Source organism: Octopus bimaculoides, chromosome 22 (genome assembly GCF_046866305.1).
Source record: "Octopus bimaculoides isolate indiv1 chromosome 22, ASM4686630v1, whole genome shotgun sequence".
Taxonomy (NCBI): domain Eukaryota; kingdom Metazoa; phylum Mollusca; class Cephalopoda; order Octopoda; family Octopodidae; genus Octopus; species Octopus bimaculoides.
In genome coordinates this window covers 9,724,213-9,750,702 of record NC_142949.1, presented here as the reverse complement: position 1 = coordinate 9,750,702, position 26,490 = coordinate 9,724,213, and the positions used below count along the sequence as shown (strand labels likewise).

Below are 26,490 nucleotides of genomic sequence, written 5' to 3'. Positions count from 1 at the left end.
TGAGAAACTTTCCTTTCTGAGATTGCCAATCTAAGTAAAAGAACGACAGAAAATCAGAATTTTATACATTAAAAAACGATGATGGGAAAGAATACAAAGCGGCTACATAAATCAGTTAAATGGAGAATCAATATTTTTTAGACATGACAAGAAGATTGGAAGGAAAATTAAAAAAATAATTTATCAAGCAGATCAAAAGTAGCAAAACAAAACAAAAATATAAAAGCAAAAACCTAACAACAGAAAATCAAAGAATTCGTATAAAATTACAAAAGAATAAAGACTAGAAGAAGATAATTTAGTAACTGCAAAAATAAAACAAAATGTTTGGATAAAACAAAAGAATTGGTAATCATGGAATTAGTCTGTGGAGAATGAAAAAGAAAACATTGGCAAAGCAACGTTGATAGAATAATGGTTTGTGGTTTAGGCACAAGACCAGATGAATGGTTTTGAGAGGAGGGTCTTGACCCATACTATTGACCTCAGTACATGACTGGCATTTTGTTTTATCGACTCTGAAAGGATGAAAGACGACGTTGACTTCTGCGAGATTTGAACGTAAAAGTTTCTAAACTTATGGCAAAACACACACACACACACAAACACATATATGATAGGAAAGACTGATTTGGGGGAATCAACCGATGTGGGAAATCCTCATAAGATGTAACGGCTTCGGTCGGGAGATCGGTCCGGGACCCAAATAGCCGAAAAAAAAAAAAAAAAGTTCAGAAGTAGCTGACGGGCTTCTGCTTGGAAAGGTGAAAAAAACGAGCAAACTAAAATAAATCCCCCTCGTCTTAGGAAATTTGGAGACCCACAAAAGCATACCTCTGCCCTTACGGTATTTGTTTGTCTCTGGTTTGGGATGAAAGCTTGATTTGAGCTTGAGAAATATGGGAGGTTCTAAAAGATTACGCAGTATTAAAATGTCCAGATCCTGCAGGAATCGAAACCATGGAAATTGTGTTCATAGATAAATACAATAATGCATTTATCTCATGGTCAAGACTCCTCTTTTTTTCTTTTTAAGCGTTAAACTAATACAACATTTGTTAAAACTTGTCCCTTGCGTTTCACCTTCCCTCTGTGCTCATTACCATATATACATGTAATCAGCTGCACACCGGATGTATGCGGTTTGTTTGTTCGGTGGTTCGCTGCGTAAAGCGCCCCAAGGACAACTCCCTCATTGCACTGTTAAAACACCTCAGAATCAGAGACAAGCGAGACAACTCGCTCCCAGATTCAGGTGTGATGGATTACTGATGTTTTGCCATTTTTGTAGCTTAACGTCATGTACCTGAATTGAATCTGAAACGAACCGACTCACCAATCTATGACATTATATAAATAGCATAAAAAACTATTTACTAGTATGCCATGACGATGCAAGTATAAGATTGAAGTTTAGTAACGAATTAAAAGCAGCGCTAGTGTTGTAAACAGTATCGACTGCATATACTCAATGTATGTATTTTATTTTCCCTTTTTTGTCTGTTCAGTCATTAGACTGTAGTCAGGCTGGGGCACCGCCTTGAAGAACTTTTTGTCGAACGAATTGATCCCGGTACTTATTTCTTTTTAAGCCCGGTACTTATTTAATCGACCTTTTTAAGCCAAACCGTAAAAAGTGGGAGAAAACACACGTGTGTGTATGTATACATGTATGTATATATAATACACCACATCCACTCACAAGGCTTTGATCGATCCGGGGCGATAGTTGAAAGCACTTACAAAAGACCTGTTTTCACACACACACACACACACACACACGAGTGAGTAGACGAACAAAAGAAGAGCACTCAACACACTTATTGGGAGTTGCATGTATAGATCAAAACAGTTTGATTTTAAAGGCGGCGAACTGGCAGAAACGTTAGCACGCCGGGCGAAATGCTTAGCAGTATTTCGTCTGCCGTTACGTTCTGAGTTCAAATTCCACCGAGGTCGACTTTGCTTTTCATCCTTTCGGGGTCTGTTAAATAAGTACCAGTTACGCACTAGAGTCGATGTAATTGACTTAATCCCTTTGTCCTTGTGTGCCCCCTCTCTATTATTTATCTATCTATCTATCTATCTATCTATCTATCTATCTAGATAGATAGATAATGGAGGCGCAATGACCCAGTGGTTAGGGCAGCAGACTCACGGTCATAGGATCGCGGTTTCGATTCCCAGACCGGGCGTTGTGAGTGTTTATTGAACGAAAACACCTAAAGCTCCACGAGGCTCCGGCAGGGGATGGTGGCGAACCCTGCTGTACTCTTTCACCACAGCTTTCTCTCACTCTCACTCTTACTTCCTGTTTCTGTTGTGCCTGTAATTCAAAGGGTCAACCTTGTCACACTGTGTCACGCTGAATATCCCCGAGAACTACGTTAAGGGTACACGTGTCTGTGGAGTGCTCAGCCACTTGCACGTTAATTTCACGAGCAGGCTGTTCCGTTGATCGGATCAACTGGAACCCTCGACGTCGTAAGCGACGGCGTGCCAACAACAACAACATCTAGATAGATAGATAGGTAGATAGATAGATAGATGACGTATTATAGAAAAAATAATTCGGTATGGGTCTGCATGTACGGGGAGCCTTTGGATCCTTTCTGGATAACTGTTGAGTAACATATATTTTTGTATAACTGTTGGGAAGAGTATGAAAAAATATATATTCAAAACTGTGTCGAGCGAACATAAGCATGCAAACAGTACAGTGATTGATAAAAGTTGGGTATTTACTATCTCAGCCATTACTTTCAATGTTATCAGTTGTTAGAGAGAGAGAGAGAGGGGGGGAGAGTGGAATGTAATATATCTACAAATAAAAAATATGAAACTTTTCTATAGTTTAAATGTAGATGTGAATATTGTGTTGATAGATAGCGCTGTTAATATGACTAAGTCCATTTCTCTTTCTCTAAAATCCTATCTACGCAAGGCTACCCTCACACTCACTATAAACAAATGCTTCATTGAAATAATACAAGGCTAATACTATAAACGGGCTCCATGTATATATTTTTTATTTTATCAAAGAGATAAAAGGATGACTGTATTTATCTATAAACACTTGCAACTTTAGAGAACATCAGAGACAATTGAAATTTTTTATTCATATACAATATTCTCGGTACAGGCGTCTCTTGGTCAGCTGTTTTGCTGTGAACAAATGATTTCAACTATTACAGTATAAGAAAATGTAACAGTCACGTAAAAATGCATTCTGTACGAACACGTATGTGTGTGTGTTTGAGTGCACGTGTGTGCAAAACCCTCCTGTACATGCACACGCCACCTTGCCTCCTATTGTCATCTTAGCCTCCCATAGAACCGCATTCCCATCTGGCCTCGAAAACCTTTCTCTTCTTTTCTCCTTCTTTTTCCTGGTGAAGGATGAACATCCGCAACCTCCAAACTCTTTGCTTTCCTTTTAAGCATTAAACTAATACAATATTTGTTATATGTCCCCCCCCCCCCCGTTTTGTCTTCTGCGCTCATTAACACTCACACACACATGGTTCCTTCCACACGCATGGTTCCTTCCACACACATGGTTCCTTCCACACACACACACACACACACACACACACACACACACACACACACACACACACACACACACAGAGGTTTATTTAGCCAGTGGTTGAATAAGCCGTTGGGCGAAACTTCAAGTATCAGTGAACAGGAATTTTAAGATATATTCTGGTTTTATTCTCAGTCTCGAACCACCCTTCTAGTAGCTATTCCGTTGCCTTTCTTAAACTAGGTTCAAAATGATAGCCTCATTATACACTCACACTTACTGTATGTACAAATTATTCGAAATATTAAGGAAAAGAAGGCATTCTAATGTTGTATTCATTTACTTCGGGTCGAAATCTGCCATTAAAGAATATCTAACGATTATCGTTTAATACCAGTACTAAAACCGCGTGTTTTAACGATATTGACAATTGTAGAGAGTGAAGCATTTGCTGTGACTTGGCTAGATGGCAGGGGCCAATGGGGGTGATCTGCTCCAAGAAATGCTTTGGTTGGGTCGGCAGTTTTGAGTCTGCTGTATAAATCTGTATAGGAGAAGGAGAAGATTTAGCGGCGGCAAAACCAAGGGCTGCTCCGAGTAGCACACTCATTAGTTACGTCACTGCTAAATAAATAAAATATAGTTTACATTCAACATAACAACCGCGTGCATAGAGATAAAAAGAACATCTTGTTATAAGAAGAAAACAGAGAGGTAACCGTTTAACGTAGAAACGAAGGGCCACCAGATAATTTCTGTTAAAATCGCTACAGTTCCAACGCTATCTTCATTTTAACATTCCTGTGTCAACCTCTGGTTGATAGCTCTCCTGTTAACTCTCTTGTTGATAGCTCTCTCATTCCCTGTCCCGCATTCAAGAATTTGACCCAATCACATATCTGATAACATTGATACGGTTCGTTTTTGTTGTTGATGAAAAACATTCGCTTTCTAAAAAGAACTCGGATACGTGCACCTACATTCATTTATCATAATGTTTACTCTTTCTTAATTCAAAAAGAGCTTTTAACTGTTTTTTTTTATTCGTTTATTGTACTTGTTTCAGTCATTAGACTGCGGCCATTCTGAGGCAACGCCTTAAAGTGTTCAATCGAACAAATCGGCCCCTTGTATTTTTTATTTGGTACTTTTTCTGTGGTTATCTCTTTCGCGAACTACGACAGTAAATAAACTGACACCGGTTGTTAAGCAACAAGCAGTGCGCCCCCTCCCTTACATATATGGTAGGATTATTTAGTTTCTGTCTCTAAAATCCACTCTTAGAATATTGGGTCGGGTCAGGGCTGTAGTAAAAGGCATTTTCTCAACGTGCCACACTGTGGGACTGAACCCGAAAACACATACTTCAGAAGCGAACTTTTTAACTACATAGCCATGTCCAAATTTCATGCATTGGACTCCTTTATTAAAATTCATCGAAGTATGATGGGTTGGAGGTCTGAACATGTTATATTTTCCAAAAAATTACGCTTATATTGTGCTCCCTCATCATTATCATCCCGAAAAATCCTTTAGTTATCTTCACGGCACGTTTCCATATTTATGGAAGCCCTCAAGTATAACCAACACTTAATTCTTATGGGAAAATTTAGATTTGTTTTATGCATATACCAGCCTCCAAATGGGTTGTGTTAATTGTGTAGTATTTCCAAACATCATCCAAGACGGAAATTTATGGTTTTATAACGAAACTAATGAAAGTAGCCACTGTATAACAAAAAATGTCTTGTAAATTCTTTGATGATCTAGAATCGATGAGCAGCTAAATGGGCAATCCAGTTGGTAGAACCTCGCCCGAGACTGTATGTTGTTTTGTATGTTACAAACTACTTGTTTTAAAAATGATTTAAATTTAAATCTTTCGTCAAAATTCCATGTTAATTTATACTCCAAATGCCAGCTAGATAACGACAAAATTATTTTACTTAATTCTTCGTTATTTCAAAATGAATTGAAGCAGAGGGATCATATTTCAAAGAAATTTAGTCATAAAAGGTTCATAATTTGCGCATCACTCCCGCAAATATGTTTTTAATTATTTTTTATTTGTAATTAGCAAGGCACTGGAGATGGCAAAACCATTAGCACGCTTGGTGACATTTCGTTCGTCTTTTCGTTCTGAGTTCAAATTCGCCGGGGTTGACTTTGGCTTTCATCCTTTCGAAGTCGATAAAATGAGTACCTGTTGAGCACTGGGGTTGATGAAATCGACTTACCCACTTCCTACAAATTTCAGGCCTGGTGCTTATAATAGAAAAGATCATCATTATTATTATTATTATTATTATTATTATTATTATTATTATTATTAGAAGAAGAAGAAGAAGAATCGAAATTTCAGCCAATCAGCTAATGTGTCGTGACGTTGTACTGAATCTAATCTGGAATCTCTCAAATTTATCAAATATATCGAAACTGCTTCACTTTTACGTAGAATCCTGTCACACAAATACAAAGAACCTTGCATTGTTTTCTGTATATTCTGTCAAACGGTTTTTCCTTCTAAAAATAAATTTATTCTTTTATTTTTTTAAAGCGCATATACAAAATATATAACTGCGAACAAAAGAAAACGGTTACTTTAAGGGAAGCACTATTGAAGCAGGTTTATGTCTATCAGCTCTAATGTGATTTATCAATTTTATTTAAGCAAAAATATTGAATTATTGACTAGTAAAGTGCTTGCCTTCAGGCTGTTTTGTCGTGGTTTGTTTTCACTTTATAGAGAAGCTTGTTGAGAAAAAAAAAAAAAACCTATAAAAAAGCTGCTTTGGTGTTACGATAAATTGCCTTGAGAAATTAGTAAATAAAGAAATTGCCTTGAGAGATTGCCAAGTAGATATTCCCTGTCGACTATAAAACGTTTCGGCCTAAGTTTACCGAACTTCCGAAAAGAATTTATCTCTAATTGCCGAGACTCTTATCTATGTAAAGACTTTACCATTTTCCTTAGTTTAAGGGGGAAATGATAAAAGGGAGCGAGTATCAGCCCCTCTCAATCTGGGTTTCGTGAGAAAGTTGAAATAATTGAATATCGTATATTTCCTATCTTTAGACTGCACACAAGTGTACGTTACGTGGCCTGATGGGAACGAGAGGATGTCTGTTCACGTCTAAATAGGCGTGGCTGTATGGTTAAGAAGTTTGCTGTCCAACCATGAGATCCTTGGTTCAGACGCACTGTGCGGCGCCTTGAGCATGTGTCTTCTACTAAAGCCGCGTGAGCGGATTTTGTGCGTGTGTGTGTGTGTGTGTGTGTGTGTATGTGTTTGTATATCTATATGTGTGTATGTATGTGTGTGTGTGTGTATATATATATATATATATATATATATATACACACACACACACACACGTGTCTGTGTGTATATAAGTGCATGTATGTGTGTGTGTGTTTTTGTGTATCTGACTGTAGGGACGGATGAAAGGCAAAGTCGACCTCGACGGAATTTGAACTCGGGACGTAAGGACGAACGAAATGCCGCTAAGCATTTTCCGGCGTTTTTATTCTTTTATTTGTTTGTCATGTGACCGCGGCCATGCTGGAGCAACACCTTTAGTCGAGCAAATCGACCTCAAGAGCTATTCTTTGTAACCTAAGTACTTATTATATCGGATTCATTTGCCGAACCGCTAAGTTACGGGGACGTAAACACACCAGCATCGGTTGCCAAGCGATGTTGGACACACACACACACACACACATATATATATACATTCACATGATGGGCTTCTTTCAGTCTCCGTCTATCAAATCCACTCTGGTCGGCCCGAAGCTATAGTAGAAAACAGTTGCCCAAGGTGCCACGTAGTGGGACTGAATCGGGAACCATGTGGTTGGTAAGCAAGCTACTTACCACATAGCCACTCCTGCGCCTAACGTCTTACATATTACCATGTCATTTCTGTCTTGCAAGCTCCGGTAAAGCCTCAAAGTACACATGTAGAGATAAGCACGCATATTGTAAGTTTAGGAATGTTTACAAAGCGTTATAGATGTTACACTTTCTTAAGGATCAAACTGCTGAAAGAGCTAACCCCCTTAGAAAATAGGGAAAACTAATGACAGTAATTTCTGCGGTAAATTACTTAATCATATATTGATTTAGTATCGATGAAAAAGCCAATAGTAAAAGCCAATAATCTTTGGGAGTTAGACGGGATATGAACAATTGCGTATCATTCACGTAAATTTTTCCGTTGGAAATGGCAATCGCAAATCTCATAATTTTGTTAATCCTGTTGCTTTGATATTTGTGATTAATAAACATGTGATATATTTATACACGTATGTATGTGTGTGCGTATTGTACGTGTGCGTGTGTATACGTATTATGTATATGTGTGTGGATGTGTGCGTATGTATATATTAATTTCTATGTACATTGTCATCATCAACAGTTAATGTCCGTTTTCCTTGCTGGCATGGGTTGGACGGCTTGACAGGAGCTGGTAAGCCAGAAGACTGCATCAGACTTCTTTGTCTGTTTTGGCATGGTTTTACGACTGGATGCCTGCCCCTCCTGTCCTATCACCAACTACCTTACAGAGTGATGTGTATATTAACCCTTTATCTATCCGTGCGTCATATATGATACACAATACAATTATTTTTTTAAAAACCAGAGTCTCTTGTGACTTAAGAAAGGAAAGCTTTATATTCTCCAGAACGTATGAAACGAGGGTTTATTACAAGTCTGAAGATAAGTCTTAACGACGCCTAGAACAAATTTATGAAAATATATTGGACTGGCAAAAGATTAATCTATACGTGATCTGTTATAATGTGTGTGTATATATATATATATATATATATATATATATATATATATATAAATTTCTACACTTTATGTATGTATATTAAACACTTTGTACGCGTGATGTATGTATATCAATCCACGTTAACATGTGATACATATATATTAATCTATATCAGCATGCGATTTATATATTAATCTATAACACTAAATATAACAAAATTTTTACATTCGATATAAACATTGTCGAATATATTTTCACAAAACAAACCTATCTTATTTTATATCAAAAATACGCTCAAGAAACACTTTATTTTAAATATTCTTTGCTGCTCTTTATCACTGCATTGTACTTTCTGCCTCTTTTACTTACTTACTTATTTATTTATTTATTTATTTCAGTGATTGATAGACTTCTCTCCTCTGCAGTCGCATCTTCCGTGCGCCCATTTTAAAACTTATAATTGGCACGATCTATTCTTGTGCTCTTCAATCTCTCCGCATCTTTCCATTTCCTTTTACATCCTTCAAACGTATGCAGAAATCGTACGAGAATCGTTAAAGACTGCAGCTTCAGTAATAAATACATTAGTTACTCGCTCTTTGCTAAGCAACATGCTGTTATTCAGCCCCAGGTCATCTCTGATCGTGCAAACCTAATTCAGATGCTTTCTAGTCGTGACCATTGCGTCTTTTTATACGCATGTACATGTATATGTATATACGTATATGTACATGTGTGTATGCATGCATGTATGTAGCTATATATATATATATACATTTTTAAAAGTCTTAAAAGGCGATAGGTGTAGTTTGAATAAGCTATGGTTGATATTTCTACAAATCGAAAGCCTACGTAGAGGGTTCTCTGTTGGCTCACCTAAGCAGCCTTTTCTGTTCATCTTGCTACAGTCTATAACTGGAGTCTGTCGACAGTTATAGAAGTGGAAGGTAGCGTTGCTCCAAAATAACTGCTATATGACTGAAATGTTTGAAAAATATCTCTTTGATTAACAAGAGCGTACACACGCATTAAATGATTCAACATTATGAGTTTGTGTCCTTAAGACTGTCCAATTTTATCATCAACTTCTATGTCAATCCGTATGTGCATATCAATGTGTATGGGTATCAATGTAAGCGTGTGCCAGTGCGTGAGTGTATGTGTTGATAATATATATATATATATATAACAAAACTGTCCGATGAACGGGAACGTGAAACTCCAAGTAACAGTCTTTTGTTATATTTCTGCTGCTTTTAAATAAAGCATATTACTCTACCTCTGGTATTTGAGTACTCTTTTTTCCACCTTGTTGCACATTTTATGTGTTTGCTCCGGTATATATATACATGTGTGTGTGTGTGTGTGTGTGTGTGTGTGTGTGTGTGTGGAGGCGCAATGGCCCAGTGGTTAGTGCAGCGGACTCGCGGTCAGAGGATCGCGGTTTCGTTTCCCAGACCGGGTGTTGTGTGTGTTTATTGAGCGAAAACACCTAAAAGCTCCACGAGGCTCCGGCCCCAACTTTCTCTAACTCTTTCTTCCTGTTTCATGAGTAACGCTGCGATGGACTGGCATCCCGTCCAGCTGGGGCGAACACATACACCATAGAAACCGGGAAACCGGGCCCATGAGCCTGACTAGGCTTGAAAAGGGTGCATAAATAAATAAATAATATATATATATATATATATATATATATATAAGCATGTGTGTATGGATGGTGTATGCAGGTCAGTGTAAGGCGGTGAGCTGGGAGAATCGTTAGAACGCTGAACGAAATGCTTAGTGGTATTTCGCCCCTTCCTAGTTTAAATTCCGCCATGGTCGACTTTGCTTTTCATCCTTTCGGGGTCGATAAATCAAGTACTAGTGAAACACACTGGGGTTCGATCTAATCGACCAGACGCCTTCCCACCCTAAATTTCAAGCCTTGTGCCTTTAGTAGAAAGGATTATTATTATTGTTGGTGTACCATTTTGTCTTTCATCCTTTCGGAGTCGATAAATCAAGTACCAGTTTCGCACTGGGGTCGATCTAATCGACTGGCCCCCTCCCCTAAAATGTCGGGCCTTGTGCCTAGAGTAAAAAGATTATTATTGTTGGTGTACCATTTGTGAAGAAAACTTTTTTCTGGCTTTACGTTCCGAGTGCAAATACTGCCAAGGTAGACTTCGCCTTTCATCTTTTCGGCGTCTATAAAATAAGTACCAGTTGAGCACTGTGTGTGTGTGTGGGGGGGGGGGGGTGATGGAATCGACTTACCCCTCCCCTAAAATTGCTGGCCTTGAGACAAAATCTGAAACCAATATATGGCTCAGTGTGTGAATGTGTGTGAACCTCAGCAGGTATATGTAACAATGTGTGTGTGTCTAATATCTGTATGTGTAAATATGCAGGTGTAAGTATATATATATATATATATATATATATATACACACCAGTGTGTGAGTGTATCAGCATATCTGTGTATGTAAATGTGTGTGGTGTTATAAAGTAACTCCACCTTGATGATTTTATAACCGTCATAAAATAGACCGAGCGACACTTCCGCTTAACGACTTCATTGCGTTTAACGCATACTCTTGTATCTAATTTACTAGTTTATATCTTTTGTTCTGATAGCACTATCTATATATGTCCGGTTTGGTTCTTTTGATATCCTGTGTTTTTGTTTATCTATGTTTTTATCAGTCCATTTTATTGAACTACATTTTTTGAAGAGGAGTCTGTCTTCTCTAAGTTTCTTATGAAAACTACGTCCTAGAATGTAGCAGACTTCTTTAAAAAGTACACCTGAATAGAACTGCACGAACTGGAGAGAAGAGAGAGCGAGGTACTTGTTTAAAAAGGCGCCTGAGGTGACACAACCTGCACCTGTAATGCAAGACAATTGATTGTTCAGTATCTCACCCGAGATACAGATGCAGAATGAGTCGAAACGTTTGTAGTGGATTTGAATAAAGAATCTCGTGAATTCCATTTTCTACATCTGATATATACCTTTTCTCTTTTACTTGTTTCAGTCATTAGACTGCGGCCATGCTGGGGCACCGCCTTGAACAATTTGTTTCACTCGAGAATGAATCGACCCAAGAACTGTTTTGTTTTTGTTAAGCCTGGCATTTTTACCAGTCACTGAACCGCTAAGTCACGGGGACGTAACACCGTTGCCAAGTGGTGGTGGGGGACAATCACAGACACAAAACACTCACACATAGATATACATATGTATAAACATATACAACAGGTTTCTTTCAGTTTCCGTCAACCAAATCCACTCCAAAGGCTTTGCTCAAGGCTATAGTGGAAGACACTTGCCCAAAGTGTCACACAATGGGACTGAACCCAGAACCATGTGGTTGGGAAACAAGCTCCTTTATTTTATGAAATCGGCCATGAAGGCCTTACATAGAGGGAACAGCAGAAGGTGGGAACAACAAAAAATGAATGGAAAGAATGAATTAATATAATGAAAGATGAAATGAAGCCGTTCGGCCCCACCCCCGAGTCAGAACTTTGAAGAAAATGATGACTATATGTGGTGGGTCAAGAAATTGGGCACCAGCTCAATGCCGAAGCAACTTTTCAGGATGTTTTTAAAAGATATAATGTAAACATTATATCGGAAGGATGGTAATTAGCTGTCGCTAAAAAGGAAAAACAAAAACAAAAAAAAAAGCATCATAAACTAGTTTTAAAAAAAAGAGGTGTTATAACAGATTTAAGTAAATGAAATATTAAGAATCTTAATGAAATAAGAAAAGATCTTGAAAGCGAAAGTAACTTTAAAACAAATGTTGCCGAAGAGATTTTGAAACAAGAAATTTTTAAATGAATATTAACAAATTTCAAGGTGGTGCAACAATATGGCTGCAGTTTAGTAAATAAAGCAAATAAAAGAGTCGAAGTAATTCTATTGAGAATTATACTGTGACATCATTATAAAGCAATATCAAACCGGAAGCTAGGGATTTGGGAGAAATAGATTTACTGAGATTAGAGTGGAATATATAACATCAATAAATAGAATTCAAATATATTGAGAGAATATAGTGAACGAAAGTATTCATTACATAAAATGTATGATGATTAAGTAAGAAGAGTTGGAACAGAAAGACAATAATATTGGAAACCTGGTGCAGTATATCCAACAGAGAATTTACTGAAACGAGTAAGATCAGTAGCAACTGGAAGGTTCCAGAAATTAATGACGTCTGCCATTTCTGGTTAAGTAACTTTTACCAATCATATGAATTTCTGGCCCCAACTTCAAGCGAAAATACTTAAAGAAGAAAACAACCGATACGACACTAGTTATTGGAGGAGAAAGCAATATCAATTTCATAAAAATAACACGATCAGGGACCTCCAAAAACTATCGACCGTTAAACTGTTTACGAACATTATACACATCTTTGACATCTATTTCAAGCAAAAGGCTAGTTGCTCAATTGGAAACCAGAGAAGCAGTAGTGTATAAAGAACTGCTATTGGTAAACCGCGCAGTTATTGAAAACAACAAAGAAAGAGAAAAGATTGGAAAAGATAAAAACATTAGTATGGTAGGAGTTGATTACAGCAAAAGGCTTCGACTTAATATCGCTCTCTTGGATATTGGGAAGCACTGTAAATTTTGGTATGGCAGACAAAACAACACAATATCAAACAGTATAACATCAATAACACAGCAATAAAAAGAGAGACGATAATAAAAAGCAGCTTTATCAGATATATTTACTGTGGATATTTTATCGAACATGGAAGCACATGGATGTATCTACCACACACATACGGGTATGTGTGTGTGACACAAACACACACACACACACACTGTATGCACAGATAGAAAATGGCCTGATGCTGGTGAAAACTAGTTTAAATTGACTACAATGGATCTAGGAAAGTTCTTTGAAGAGAGTATAAGTAAATTAAAAGTAAAATTAATTTTCTTTCCATATATGGAAACGCTTAAGTGTCGAAGAAATAGCCGTATACATCGAAGAAAGGGCATAAATAGATAAAGATCAAGTACTAAAATAATTAAATTTAAAGGATGATTAAATGGAAGGGAAATTCAAAAACCCAGTGAAGGGAAAATGGAGAAAAGAAAAACAAACTTCTTCGTGGTTGTCAATATTTATCAAGACTTCGCGAGGAGCAATGGGAACCAATAGGAAGTCTAAACAAAGACAGAAAACTTTAAATGAAAGATAAGCCTGAAATTTTGATATTAGCTGAGTATATCGTATGTGTAATGAGAAAACACCGCAAAAATAAATTAATTAAAGTAGCTACAATTAATTGTGGGTTATAAATTCAATAAATGAATACATAGATACATAGATTAATGCATGCATACCTAACTGCATGCATACAAACAGCTAACACGCATATTACGAATACAATCTGTAAGCGGAACTGTAAAAATTTGAAGACTTCTCTCAAATTTAGAATGTGACTTTGTCATCTACATTCCAACGATAGAGCTTCGTATTTTGTTAGAAACCAGCTATTTCCTTACTTCAAATAATTAACACGAAAAGAGCGCCCCTCCCACGTGCTTGTTCACACACACGCATGTCAGGTAACTGTTGTTGTCTCCCTTGAAACCCACGCTTCAAGCCAACTTCTTCCTTTTCCGATCATTTCAGTATGCGGTGTCTAACTGAGGCGTGTTTGTTCTTTCTCTCTTTTCTCTCTTCATCTACCCCTTCCGAAAAAAAGAGCTTATGCACGAAACGTTAAAGACTTCTCCCAGTTTTCCCCTGCGTCAGCCTAATACACATTGTAAGTTTTTTTTACCGCGTTTTCGTGATTTATAAAAGAAAAAAAGAATGTGTAACGTACACACACTTATGATACCAGAGAAAATAATTCAGATAAAAGTATCTATTTCTGTTTTATTTATATATGGAGATGTAAAATGGTAGCCCGCTGCTTATTTTAGTTTTTTTTTTTTTTTTCATCGAGATGTCTAGTGCTAGAGAAGCAATCTTGTGTCTCTGCTTTTAGAGATACATAATCAAAACATACTTCCATCTTCTAACTTATTTTCAGTATCATTATTAATATCTTTCGTTGTATACTTCCAAGAACTTTTACTCCACTCTCACACACACACACACACACACACACACACACACACACACACACACACACACACACACACACACACACACACACACACACATATACATACATATATATATGCGTGTGTGTGTAAATAACGATCTCTTGATTAGGTCATTGTTTATGCTCTGTTCAGTTTGAGCCGATTTATGATCAAAATCTTCTTCCCTGTGACTGTCTTGAGTATCAATCTGACATAGTGTACCAAAAAAATATATATTATTCATTGTGTTTACTGTATTTTTTTAAAGACTATGCTGTGATTTATGAGAGATTTGGCTGCTGTTTTCTACCAGTTTACTCGACAGGAAGGTATTGACTGATATAAAAGTATATAAACCCATTCAAATAGAAACGAGCAAAATGGTTTGTGGAACTTAAAGCATTACCTATAAATGCACTGGATTTGATAAAAAACAGAACATGAGTTCAAAATTAAGCACCATCACACTGTTTCCGATTCAAACTAAACCTCGACAACAAGCACAGAATTAATTCTCTTCAAAATCATCCCAAATCAGTAACAAAGGCCTGCAGTGTATTTTTCAAGATCTGGCCGTCACCTGCGAATGTGTATGGCTTGGCAATTTGAATTATATCTTCATGACTATATAATTGCGAGACATTTTGATTCTCGCACTCTTTGAGCCAGCGGCAAATCTAGGGCATGGTAGCTGTTTAGAAAGAGACTGCTACATTAGATCTGGCTGGGTACTTGTTTTCAGTTCAGCAGATTGGAGCAATGTGATATGAAGGGCCCTGCACAAGGGCACAACGCACTTCCCGAACTAGAAATCGAACACACGACATTATAATCGCAAGACGAAAAATATGGGCTTCCAGGTCATGCGCATTTACTCTTATAACATAAATTGTCTTGGTGTAGCATTCAATGTATCGTCTAGTCAAGAATTGAACCCAAGACATTATAATTGTGAGCCGAAAAAAAATATAGCTACCAGGTCACGCGCCTTTACACTTACAGCGTGAATGAAGTACCTTGCTCAGGGATATAATGCACCGCCAAGTCTGGGAATTGAACTCAGGATATTATGATCCTGAACCAAACCTCTTAACTACTGGTTTACGCGCTTTCACTTCTGATCTTAGTACAATGACGACTTGCTATATTAAATGATTTCATAATGTATAAACAACCTATTGTTCGCAGCAGCGTCTCGTTACTTCGTGTTTGTGTGGGACTGCGATGTAATCTTAGTGAAACTAGCAAAAACATATCTGGGCTGTTTCTTTGATGCTAACAACAACACTGTGTTCATAGAGTTAAGTCACGTGCGATAAGAAACGAGGCAAATGTATGCACGATTCAGTCTTAGTAACGCTAAGACTGTTCGTTGGCAAAACGTGCGATCTAACAATTATTTTTTCTGAACTGTGCATTAAGATCGTGAGTATTCAACGAACATACAGTGAAGCTGTGGACTTCAATGTCTTGTCTTGATACAAGTGGTCTTCAGTTGCTGCAGAATAGCTAAAATAGATTGTATTCCATGTCTGAAGTTACCACACGTATTTGTTCCTGATTTGACACGCAATACAATTTGTCGCTGATAGGATTAAAATTTGAATAAAATGTTGGAAGAATCAGATTAAAATTTGAGTAAAATATTTATAGATATGTCGACGCCTTCTTTAGAAGTCGTTTCAAAAGCAATATGTTGAGTATTCCTCGTAAAACTACTTCAAATATCATGTAAGACACTACGATTGAAACCACTTTCCTCTATCATACAATCTATTCATGGATTAGATGAACAAAAATCAATCAGTAATTTTAGGTTAGTGTCAATATTTTCATAACCTTAATTGAAATCAGCTCGGAACAAAATTGTTCTAAGTTTAAATGAGTAATTATTAATTGAGCGGCGAACCAAAGGCACTGCGGTATTTAGTTACGCCCCTTTACGTTCCCTGAGTGTAAATCCAGCCGGAATGGATTTTGTATTTAATCTTTCCGGTGTGTATAAGATACGTTTCAGTCAATTTCATCGATTTAATCGACCGAAGGTGTGACCTTGTTGGAAGTATTTTCAAAAAGATAATTTGTTATAATCGTTATTCTATTAATTAGGAACATGTGAGTAGAATTAATTATAACAATGTACTAGGAAATTGCTTTGCGTTATTTAGTTACGTTCCTTTACGTTCACCGTTCAAATTTCCACCGACGTCTACGTTAGCTTTCATCCTTCCGGATTAAGTGGGAAGTCACGTGGCTCAGTGGTTAGGGTATTCGGCTCACGGTTGTAAGGTCGTGGGTTCGATTCCCGGCGACGAATACTTTATTTCACTTTGCTGGCAAAATGGGAAATTACCTGTATTTCAAAGGGGCCAACCTTGTCACATTCTGTGTCACGTTGAATCTCCCTGAGTGCTACATTAAGAGTGTCTGTGGAGTGCTCAGCCACTTGCACGAGCAGGCTATTCCGTTGATCACACGTCGTCGGAACCGACGGAGTGCCAGTTTTTTTTTCTCTCCCGGAATCAGTAGAAATAAAGTACCACAGGAGTGACTCCTATCGCTCTACGAAATGTTTGGCAGGATAATTAGCACATCAGCCAAATTGCTTAGCAACAGTTCTGGTTGTTTATGTTCTGAGTTCAAATTCCACTGAGGTCGACTTTGCTTTTTATCCTTTCAGGGCCAATAAAAATAAGTACCATATCAGCACTGGGTCGCTGTAATCGACTAACTCCTTTCTGCGTTAAAATTTGGTAGAAGTTTTATTACTAATACAGCAAAAGGCAGCGGGCTGACAATCATTAGCACGCTGGATGCAATGCTTAGCGGTATTTCGCCCGTCACTAGGTTCTGAGTTCAAATTCTGCCGAGGTTGACTTTACCCGTCATCCTTTCGGGGTCGATAAATTAAGTACCAGTTGAGTAGTGGGGTCGATGTAATCGAATATCCTCCTTTCCCAAATATCAGGCCTTGAGCCTATAATAGAAAGAATTATTAATACAGCAACCTTGTAGAATCGTTAACGCGTCGGATAAAATGCTTAGCGGCATTTCGTCCGTGTTTACGTTCTGAGTTCATATTATGCAGAGGTCAGTTCCGCTTTTCGATAAAATAAGTATCAGTTGAACACTGGGGTCAATGTTATAATCGACTTACCCTCCCTACCCGAAATTACTGGCCTTGTAGGAAAATTTGAAACCTTTATGATAATTTCTACTCTAGGCACAAAGCCTTGAAAATTTTTTGGGAAGGGGGCTAGTCGATTGTATCGACCCTAGTGCGTAACTAGTACTTAATTCATCGACTCCGAAAGGAACAAGGCAAAGTCGACCTCGGCGGAATTTGAACCCAGAACGCAGCGGCAGACGAAATACTACTTAGCATTTCGCCCGGCGTGCTAACGTTTCTGCCATAATAATAATAATAATAATAATAATAATAGTCTTTTCTACTCTTGGCACAAGGCCCGAAATTTTGGGGGAGAAGGGCAGTCGATTAGATCGACTCCAGTACGCAACTGGTGCTTAATTTATCGACCCCGAAAGGATGAAAGGCAAAGTCGACCTCGACGGAATTTGAACTCAGAACGTAAAGACAGACGAAATACCGCTAAGCATTTTGCCCAGTTCGCCGCCGTTATAATAATAGTAATAATATATTAATGATAATTATCATTTTTATCCATTTTAAAGCGAAAATGGTTGTATTTTAAGCAGTAAATATATTTACATACTATTTAACTAATTTACACTATACACAAAACAAATTGCGTGGAATAACAAGTGTTTTGGAGGTTAATGAAGTCAGCTGTTTACATAATAATTGTCATCATAGTTGAACAACGATCTAATTTGGTTTTGCTATTTTTTTGTCAATTAGATTCACATAAATACGAGTAATTTCATCAAGAAAAGGAAATCAACTTAGTTTTTTGTAACTCATTTAACATCTAATAAGTTATTCAGTTTTACAGTTACAGGGAGAATCGAGGCGCTTGAGAAAATATATCAGACATCTCCAGTCATCATCTACTTAGTATTAACTCCTCTGTTCTTGTGGAGGAACAAATTGGACTTCAGAACAAGAGAAGTCTGTTTATGTTAAATTTAGATAGAAACGCGGTGACCTATCATAATTGTGGGTAATTTATACAAGAATTTATCTTGATAATTTATGCAGCAAGTAGACGTGATATGCAGTTCCTTTGCTCTTAGAATGTCTCTCTTTACGTTCCGTTAACACCTTGTAAATAGGAAAGTGGTGCAGAGATTTTCCAGAAAGAGAAAACCTACTATATATATATATATATATATATATATATATATATACAAATATAGGGATTTCGTAATGAGATAAAAAACCAAGGCTGTGTATAATATAGAACATTTATAGGATGTTTATGATATCCCTTCATCGGAGACGGTGTGAGAGGATGGTTAAGCAATAGTTAGTTTACATAAGATAGGAAATAGAGAGTGAATGCAGGGATATTGTATTTGTAAATCCATTGTTTAGGCAGAATGGAATACATACAAGATTCCAATACCTTGTGAATAAAATCCAACAGTTTTTAAGATTGGTCATTGCATTTGTAAATCCATTATTAAGATTCCAATACCCTATGAGTAGGGAATTGGAATCTTAGCTTGTGAGTGAAATTGCTTTAGGGGAAACTGTATAGAAGCCCATAGAGTAGATTATACCTGTAATTCAAAAAGGTAGTTTTGTCCAATAATGTCAGCTGATTCTGTTTGGGAATTACAATAAGGGAACACATTTGGGGGGGGGGGGCGATGTTCAGCCACTTACACGTTAATTCAGCTGACCGAATAATTGAATCCTCATCATCGAACAACGACAGAAACCCATCAAGGCTGTGCAATGTGAATGCAGTCTTTACAAAGTTCGCTGACATGGCTTTGAGGTTCGGAAGCTAGCTTTGCCACCACGTGGTTTCGGGATTCAGTCCCACAATGCGGCATCTTGAAGAAGTGCCTTCTACCTTAGCCCTGGGTTGATCAAAGCCTTGTGGTTGAATTTTTTTTACATGGTAACTTTGTAAAATCCCGTTGCATGTGTGTGAGTGTATGTGTGCGTGTGTGTTTGCGTGTGTGTGCGTGTGTATCTTTGTACGTGCGTGTCTTTGTCTTCCATTACCGATTGCTAATCGGTATTCCATGCTTTTGGCATTGGTTTGTCTACGTCACTGTAGTGTAGCGGTTCGGCAAAAGAGACCGATAGATCAAGTACTTAATTCTCATAAGTACTGGGGTAAATTTATGCAATTAAACCCTTCAAGGCGGTGTCTCAGCGTGGCTGCCGTCCAATGATTGCAACAAGTGAAAGATAAACGACAACTGCAATCTATTGTGTGGTATTAGTTCGCGTTCCTTTTGTATCTCTATTTCCAGAGATCTAGAAACACCCATGAAGAATAGGCGGAGTTGTTATGTTTCTTTCTTCCTTTCTTTCTTTCTTTCTTTCTTTCCTTGCTGCACATTCTTCTCCCCTTCTTTCTAACATAAAACCGAGAATGTAACGAGGGGCGTTGTAGTTGTTTATACAATGATGACAGTTCTAATAATATTTGGGTTTTATCATCAAAACAGTTCTTGAACCGACGAAAGAAAAGGGTCTGAAACATTAATCCCGGTTCGTATGCTAAAGTATTTAAGTATGACAAAGACAATTTTGTTAAAACAGTTGCCTGCATAGCAATATTGACAAAGACATCATTGACACCAGTGACGTAATAAAGTTTCAACAACTCATCAGCAAAATAAGTGAGTCATGCATTGTTTTTGTTAGTTTCACCCTAATTTCATTCGATGTAAAACACCCACTCAGTAGTTTTCCTTCATTGTCCTGTCCACGCTTTGGGCGATTGTGATAAACAAAAGAAATCATTATTTTCCTTTGCTATTTTTTGTTATCGCTTGTTCTTTTTTTTCTTTTGCCTGTTTGTATGGAAACCACCCTTTGTATTATTTCTCTTGTTTTTGCGGCCCTGTGGCTAATAAACTACTACCGCCGCCGCCATCATCTGGCAGAATCGTTAGAGCGGTACTTCTTTCGGTGAGTTCAAAACCCATGAAGGCAATCTTTAACTAGCAACCCTTTGGAATCGACAAAAATAAAGTAACAGCAAAGAACTGAGGTCGATATTATTGACTATCCCTTCTTCTCAAGACTATTGGCCTGTCGAAGCCAGATTTTCATCCCTCTGGGGTCGATAAAATAGATACCAGTTTCGATACTGTTTAATCCCTTCTCCTTATAATTGCTGGCGTTGTGCTTTAATCAAAAACCGTTATTCTTAGACACGGAGTTTAAGGCGACAGAGTGATAATCAGAAAAAAAAAAAGAACACTTCGCGGTATTTGCTTCGGGGTTCTTTGTGTCCCGAGTTCCAATCTCGCTGAGATTAACTTTGCTTTTCATCGTTTCGAGGTCCATAAAATATAGATCGTATCGACAAATTCCCTCCCCTGAAGAATTACTAGCATTGTGCTTAAATTAGAAATAAGTGCTGCACAGCAAGCAGTACACATTCAACGTTCTTCCATGAATGTGTTCCAATAACTGTTCTGCTTCAATTGTCCTTCATAAATGCATGAATGTTTATAAAGTTTCATTTCGTTCTTTCTATTCAAAGCGGTTTTTCCGAGTTTGTTTATGATGTGTATTGGTAAAATTGTTAAAACTCACTCTATTTAAAATATTCTTTTTCTATCTTCTTTAGTGCTAGAGATGAAGACGGCTGTTACCAATGTCAAAGAATCGCCGTCCACGTTGGATAATAAAGTGACTTCTGGAATTCTAAGAAACGCCTCTTCAGACCGAAACTCCTCCTGCATCGACCCTCACTTCCTGGAAAATATGTCCGGACATACTACACAGTGTGCCTCACTAAATTACCTCTACACACCTGGAGTATTTTAAAATCTCTTGTTTAAAATATCTGCTGATTTTTACGCTCGCAAACACCGATAAAGAAACATTAAAACTTGACAGAAAGACAAGATTAACAGAAAATATAATAATAAAGATAATAATAATAATAATAATACCATGTATATTAAAACAAGTATTAGGTTTTAAATACATGATATTTTCTCATATATAGATACAGACACTAAACACATACATACATACTGACCCTTCCCCCACATTTGAATACATAACGCGATTCTCTTTTCGTCGCTATGGAAACATTTGTAAAAAGCTCCGTTCTAAATTCCTTATGGTCAATATGGTATTGCTTAGTTGTGATTGGCTTTCAGAGTTACATTACTTACCGTGAAATACAGCGCTACCTGGTGTTAAGACAAGCACAATGGCGGGCTTCTTTAATTCCTCCGGCGGAACTAACGGCTCAGCTCGTTCTTGTCATTGTATCAATACTATGTGTACCTCTTTTCATACTTGCCTGTATTTTTCGTACGGGCAACTATGCCAACGATGGAGTGAAGCTTGGGCGCGATCATGCTCTTAACTCGAACATGGAAACTGTTTTTCGGCCAGTACATTTTACCCTTATACGTCGAATCTGGCGACATTTCTGTCCTCTTGCCCAAACATTACACCTCATGGCAGCGCTCTGTCTTTTACTACCGGATACACTAATTACTGCTGCTGGAGTCTACCACAAGCACAGGACAAAAGGTAGGTTCCTTAACGAACTTTATTACATAAATACTTCTGTGTCTATATAATAATCATTATCATCATTGTGTAACGCTCGTTTTCTTTGGGTTGGACGGTTTGAGAGGAGATGGGCAGCCGGGGAGCTGTCTATACTCATATTGTCTGTTGTTGCATCGATTTTACGGCTTGATACTCTTCTTAACGTCAGCCACCTTACAGTGTGCTAGCTGCTTTTTACGTGCCAAAGGCATGGATGTATTTGTGAAACTCCGGCTCGACTGCATTTTATGTGGTTCCGGTACCCCTATAGGACAAGCTTATATGTATGGATGACACCGATTTTACTTAGTTTCACACGTCTTCTCAAGTACAGCAGCAAATCGCCACAGTTCCCGGTTCCTTCCATATAATATATATATATCAGTGTACCTATTTACAACACAACTATTAAGAATTTATCACACTCCGAACCCTTCCTGCTATATATATATATATATATATATGTTATAAAAGTACAAATAAGCTATAAATCGACTGGGTACTCGTTGACCGCCTGCTTTTACTTTCGTTGTTATATAGGCCTTCCTACAAAATAGAATCAGAAAGTATTTAGTACAGTAAAAGCTATATTTTCTTTCCTCGGATGTGTATATTTTAAGTACCGTAAATTAAAATTCAAAAAAAAAAAAAAAATACCAGGGGAATTTTTTTGTTCCTCCACCACTTTTACTTTAATTTTAAGATATTCTCAGGTTTATGTTTTGAAATATTAAGCATATTTTTGCAAGAATCGTATTCTCAAATGAGAATACGATTCTTCAACATACATTAAAAATTTAAAACATCGATTAAAAATCATGAAAAAGTATTATCAACAGAAAATCTAGAATGTAAACTAAAACATTTCAGAAAGGTAAGGAAGCAGAAATCTTTTCTATAAGCTGTACCACATAAAAAAAAGGAAAAGAAAATAATATGTGCGCGTGTGTAGTTGAAATAGTGTGCTACAGTATGGTCACATCTGGTTGCGATCAATAAAGAATATACAAACTGTAATCTACGATGAAGCATATATGTCCAAAGATATTGAGGTCTTTGGCGCACTTGTTTAGTTCCGACTCTATTCTATATGAACTCCTCTATGGTGTATTCCTTCGATTTCCCAATTGGCTGCAGTTCTTTATAGATCAGGATCTATCTCATATAAGTTACCAAAGTTAAATAGATAAATGAATAAAATCCTATATATATATATATATATATATATATATGATTGGAAGTAGACTGTCGTGTGTGTGTGTGTGTGTGTGTGACAGAGTAGACCGTCGTGTGTGTATGTATGACGGAATAGACCGTCGTGTGTTTGTGTGTATATATATATATATATATATATATATATATGTATATATAGTGGGTTTGTTTTTGTCCCCATCCACCACTTGGCAATCGGTGTTGGTGTGTTTACCTCCCTGTCACTTAGCGGTTTGGTAAAAAAAAAACACCAATAAAATAAGTACCGGGATTTGCCAAAATAGTAAGTGCTGAGGCTGATTCGCTCGACGAAAATTCCTCAAGGCGGTGCTCCAGCATGACCGTCGTCTAATAACTGAAACAAGCAAGCAAACGACAAGAGATATCATCCGTACCTCTTGGTACTTCATATGTATCCCCCCTTCCAAACCCGAACCATATCTACTCAGCCCCTCAGTCGTATCTCCATACGGATCCTTCATTGGATACTGAAGAAGAAAAATAAATCTGAATTTATTCTCGTCAAAAGAATCAAAATAATGAAAGCTGACTAAATAATTCTTCTTTTGGAATATGGATTACATTTTTAAAATCGATAATGTGGTTATTTTTAGACGCAATATAGTAATGTAGAACGTCACTTGTACTTCTCCAATTATATACTTGTTTATTTTTGAACAGATCAATATTATTTCGATTGGTTCATGATAGGAATCACAGTCTTTGACGTATTCGATGTCTCCAACAAAATCTGTTGATAATAAAGAACTTGGATCGGTTTAACCTCATGTTCCAATCTCTAAATGTGTTAGGTGACATTTACAAAACATGAGTGAGAACATATAATTGTTAACATAATTAATCTGGATATTAATACACACACTTCGAGGTAATTTTTAGTACAATAAAACATGGAAATGTTAAACGTTTAACACAATGTTCCTAAATCGGAGTCTATATGACACCCGAGTGTTCATAGAATATTTTGTGAAGTCCACGCCAACAAAATATTAAATCGGATGTCCACGGTAGTATTTCAGATGTCTATGAAAAAAACTTTAGCTTATTTCAAGAAACAATTAGGTTTCTTTCTCTAACACTTAACATAGTTCAACATAATAGTGTGCAAAACTGGCAGAGCAGCAGCAAGCACGAGACGTACATTGGTGTAGCACTAAAATAGTATTTAAAAAAAAAAAAATCTGTCCTGTTTTATTCATGACGTATTTTATAAGTAAAGGCGCAGGAGTGGCTGTGTGGTAAATAGCTTGCTTACCAACCACATGATTCCGGGTTCAGTCCCACTGCGTGGCACCTTGGGCAAGTGTCTTCTACTATAGCCTCAGGCCGACCAAAGCCTTGTGAGTGGATTTGGTAGACGGAAACTGAAAGAAGCCCGTCGTATATATATATATGTGTGTGTGTGTGTGTGTGTGTGTGTGTGTATGTTTGTATTTGTCCCCCCAACATCGCTTGACAACCGATGGTGGTGTGTTTACGTCCTCGTAACTTGGCGGTTCGGCAAAAGAGACCGATAGAATAAGTACTCGGCTTCCAAAGAATAAGTCCTGGGGTCAATTTGTCGACTAAAAGGCGGTGCCCCAGCATGGCCACAGTCAAAATGACTGAAACAAGTAAAAGAGTATTCATTTTCCGTAGAATTTAGTTCTTAAAAGTGATGTGCAATACATTGGTTGTACTTCTGCAGACAAAATGTTTTAACAATTTTTATATAACTCCTATTAATATTTAATAATATCTAATTATAAAAATTCCTACTAGACTATGTTTAAAGAGACTAATGTAATATGTGCCATTGTTTCTAAGAGGTAACTAAAGAGACTTGTCAGCACACGCCGTGGTCCCGGCGGACATAATGGGAAAAGGTGTTGCTCCGAGAGACGGCAAAGGCTGGGACTGACTTACAAGGGTCGTACTTGCTTGCGGATAGCCATCTTCGCCCCGATAACAGTGAGGGTTTTCACTACTACAGGCCCTACCACGCATCTGTCAGAGAGCGGTTGGTACTTCGATATTCGCCCTCCTCAGTTCGATGTGCAGCAAAGCCTGGACTGCCCGCCAAACAACCGGACATTTTAAATGTTGAAAGGTAATGGGGGCCCACCAGAGTAAAATAATAATTAAATAGATCCAAAGATAAAAAATGGTGAAGCACTGGATTAAGAACATTTACGCATGTCATTCTTCAGATCTTTTCTTTCCAGAGCAAAACCTGTTGAATAGATTTCCTTTATGTTATAGTATTTTTTTATTTTTTTATGTGGTTTGTTTTTGTGACTATTTTTTTTTTCGATAAAGGAATTGGTTTTATTGAATATTTTAAAAGAATGCACTAGTAATGCAGGCGTTCACTGTAGTGTAGTGTTTGATGTACCGAACATGTATTTCGGAATTGTGTGATGTATACAGTAGAATCAGATCTAAGAAAGAGAAAGAGGGGGTAACTTAAGAAAACGGACATATCAAAAGACAACACATACATGCTATTAAGTAGTTGGTGTAAGCAAAAACAAAGGGAAAAAAAACGTAAACTGAATGAAGAAATCGATTTACATATATATATATATATACACCCCCCCCACACACACACACATATACATATACATAAATATATATACATGTATATGTATACATGTAAGTAAGCATACAGGTGCACGATAAGGTGGAAAAAGTAGTTCTCAAATAACAAATACTGAGTGAAATACTATTTTATTGAAGCTGAAAGAAAAACAAACAAACAAACAAACAGGAAAACCGTTTCACGTTGAACGGTCACCTGAAATTCTGAGTAAAAGCTTCTAAAGGTTTTTAATAAAATGGTATATATCTTTTAAGAAAATAGTGTGTGTATATACATACATACACTATATATACATACAAATCCCAAAAATGGAACAAGAAGGCAACAGACAAGAATAATGCATCCGGACAGATAGACAATAAAAAGACGGACAGGAAATAACAAGGACGGGTCATTCGCAGCAATCTCTCATCAATCATGTATCCTGACAATCATAACAGTTTCGGCCGGTTATACTTGCCATATATAATGCACAGTATATGGATTCAATTATTCCGCTGGTACTCATACAAAAAAAAGCTCCTTAATGCATCATTAATACATAGAATATATAATACGATTCAAGA

The 26,490-nt window shown here is 37.2% G+C and overlaps 1 protein-coding gene across 5 annotated transcripts in view; it reads left to right on the top strand.

Annotated features, from left to right (window-relative positions):
* The window catches only part of LOC106878540 (uncharacterized), a 333,146-nt gene that overhangs the window by 110,193 nt on the left and 196,463 nt on the right, over positions 1–26,490 (top strand). For 2 of the 5 annotated variants that reach the window (XM_089339673.1, XM_089339670.1), the window contains exon 1: positions 18,896–22,089. In XM_089339673.1, the coding sequence (XP_089195799.1) occupies positions 21,630–22,089 (460 nt within the window). In that variant the 5' untranslated portion in view covers positions 18,896–21,629. Of the gene's footprint in view, positions 1–11,320; positions 11,459–18,895; positions 22,090–26,490 lie in introns of those variants that run through there. The other 3 variants (XM_089339672.1, XM_089339674.1, XM_089339671.1) reach the window with 3 other exon arrangements.